The 2,467-nt window shown below is 42.4% G+C and overlaps 1 protein-coding gene across 1 annotated transcript; it reads right to left on the bottom strand.

The window, feature by feature from the left end:
* Nucleotides 1-589: 589 nt before the first annotated feature.
* Nucleotides 590-1,241, bottom strand: LOC126669180 (uncharacterized). Its single transcript, XM_050362578.1, has 2 exons — nt 900-1,241; nt 590-781 (listed from the first exon to the last, which is right to left on the bottom strand). The coding sequence occupies exons 1-2, from the start codon at nt 1,239-1,241 to the stop codon at nt 590-592; spliced, it is 534 nt and encodes a 177-aa protein (XP_050218535.1).
* Nucleotides 1,242-2,467: the final 1,226 nt, after the last annotated feature.

A 2,467-nucleotide genomic window follows, 5' to 3' on the forward strand; every position in this document is an offset into this window, starting at 1 on the left:
GTGATCTGGAGATCTCATTGGATAAAGAGATGGTGGAGGGCTTGGAAGTGAAAAAGATTTAGAGCAAACTGAAAGGGGAGCTTAATAAAATTAAGCCAAAAAGTGAAGTGGCGAAAACAGAGTACAATCAAGTCCGCAGTGAACTAGGCACTTGTTTTCGCCATTTCTAAAATTCTGGTAATAATTCCAAGTTTGAAACAATTTTAAATAATATCTCAATATTAATACTCTTTTGATCGGCCAAGTGGCCGCATCTTTTGGTGTTTTGCAACAATTTGAATATTTTTGTATTTGATTTTAATCGGCCCAGAGGCCAAAATTTGGATATTTGTTGTTTGCATAGCTTACTTTTACAAAACTTTAATAGGTCTGATCAGTCCGATATCGATCAAATTTTTATTACATTATAAGTTAAGAAAAACGGAGGGCCCATTGAAAAAACTCAACTGTAACTATACATGGCCAAAAACACAACATGTATCCCTTGTATTACATATATTGGCCATAACGGAACCATTTATCGGTTCAATATGTCCGATAAATGTCTATTGGGCGAATTATTCTTCGTCAGTTCCAAACAAACGTCGCTCTATGTTCTCCCAGCAACTAGGAACATATTTCTTTGAAAACTGACCGTTAATCGCCCTGTCATACTCTTCCCCGTCATATCCGCCAAGACATAAGCACCGCCCACTAACTTAGTAGTTACAATAAAAGGACCTTCCCAGTTTGGACTCCATTTACCAAATCCCCTATCTTTGTGGTCAATAGGAAAGATTGCCTTCCATACCATATCGCCTATAACAACGATTTTGGTTTTACTCGTTTGTTATATGCTCGCTCTACCCTTCTTTTCTGAGCCTTGAATTTTCTTCGTCGAGATCTAGAGATTATATCACCATCTTATTGAAGTCATCATCCGTAGAAAATTTGTTCTGATACAAGAGGCGAGTAGACATTACAGTTAGCTCCATCGGCAGCATCGCATCATGGCCATACACTATCCTAAATGGCGAGGTCCCGGTTGCCGATTTCTGTCTGGTCCTATTCGCCCACACGGCTTCTGATAGCAAAACATGCCATTGTCTCGGGTTTTCCTCTATCATTTTTTGAACGATGAGTTTGATAGCGTTGTTAGTCACCTCACCTTGTCCGTTGGCTTGTGCATAGTATGGGGTCGAGTGTAGCATCTTGATCTTCATTTGAGAAGCCCATTCCACCATATCACCTCCCGTGAACATCGTGCCTTGATTGGTGGTTATGGACTCGGGGAAACCATGCCGATGAACGATACATTCTTTAAAAAACTTGATCACAGCTTCTTGTGTGGGCGATTTCAATGGCTTTTCCTCTACCCACTTGGTGAAGTAACAAGTGGCGATTATAACAAACGTATGGCCATCTGATGAACTAGGATATATTTTCCCTATGAGGTCAACTGCCCATCCTCAAAATGGCCATGGCTTGATGATGGAGTGGAGTTCTTCGACGGGCTCATGCTGTATCGGTCCACATTTTTTACAAGCCTCACATCCCTTCGCATATCCGATGCAGTCGTGTTCCATTTTCGGCCAATAGAAATCGTATTTATGAATCAGCCATCTCATTCTTGGGCCCGCCTGATGAGCACCTGCTATCCCTTCATGTACCTCGGCCATTGCCAACATTGCCTCCTTTGGGCCGATGCACCTAGAGAGCAAACCTTCGAAACCTTTCTTGTATAGCTCACCGACCAGAACAACATAATTCAGGGTCAGGATCCTTAGCCTCCTGTTTGTCTTATTTGATTTCTTAAACCATCCCAGAATTTCGGTCCTCCAATCTTGCTTCACATCCAATTGATAAACAGAAAAACTTCTCTCATCAACTGTGATGCCCCCAATATGAAGATTCGGCGTTTCTCTCTCGATCGCATCGAATTAAAGGTTCACTTTATAACCGCTTCCGTGTTGAGCCAGGTCATTGGCGATACAATTGTCAGCTCGTTCTGTGTATTCTAACCTTGTATCCTGAAAGCCCTCAATTAAGTGTTTCGCCTTATTGCAATATCTTACCAAGAGCTCAGACTCGCACTTGAATTTCCCAATCACTTGCTTGATAACCAATAAAGAGTCAGCCCTTATGTTAATCGCCTTTTCCCCCCAGCTCGGTCAATATCTCGAGGCCGAATATTAGGGCTTCATATTCTGCTTGGTTGTTGGTACACTCAAAATGTAGTTTGAATGACAACTGGTAAGATGCCCCCAAGGGCGATACGATGTGTACTCCAGCTCCTGCCCCCTGGCTGGTCGTAGATCCGTCGAACCACATCTTCCACACGGCTATGTCGACGCAGCTAATCGTTTCTTCCTTAAGAGCGATACCAAGATGATCAGATAAGAAATCGGCCAGAACCTTTCCTTTTACTGCTCTTTGAGGAACATAAACCAATGTGAATTCGGACATGGAAATTGTCCACTTCCCAATC

The sequence above is a fragment of the Mercurialis annua genome, linkage group LG1-X, assembly GCF_937616625.2.
Source record: "Mercurialis annua linkage group LG1-X, ddMerAnnu1.2, whole genome shotgun sequence".
NCBI lineage: Eukaryota > Viridiplantae > Streptophyta > Magnoliopsida > Malpighiales > Euphorbiaceae > Mercurialis > Mercurialis annua.

Coding starts and splice junctions, on each gene's coding strand:
- LOC126669180 (XM_050362578.1), bottom strand. CDS start 1,241: ATGTTCACGGGAGGTGATATGGTGGAATGGGCTTCTCAAATGAAGATC. Junction 782..899: donor ATGATGACTTCAATAAGATG/GTGATATAATCT, acceptor ATGGTATGGAAG/GCAATCTTTCCTATTGACCA.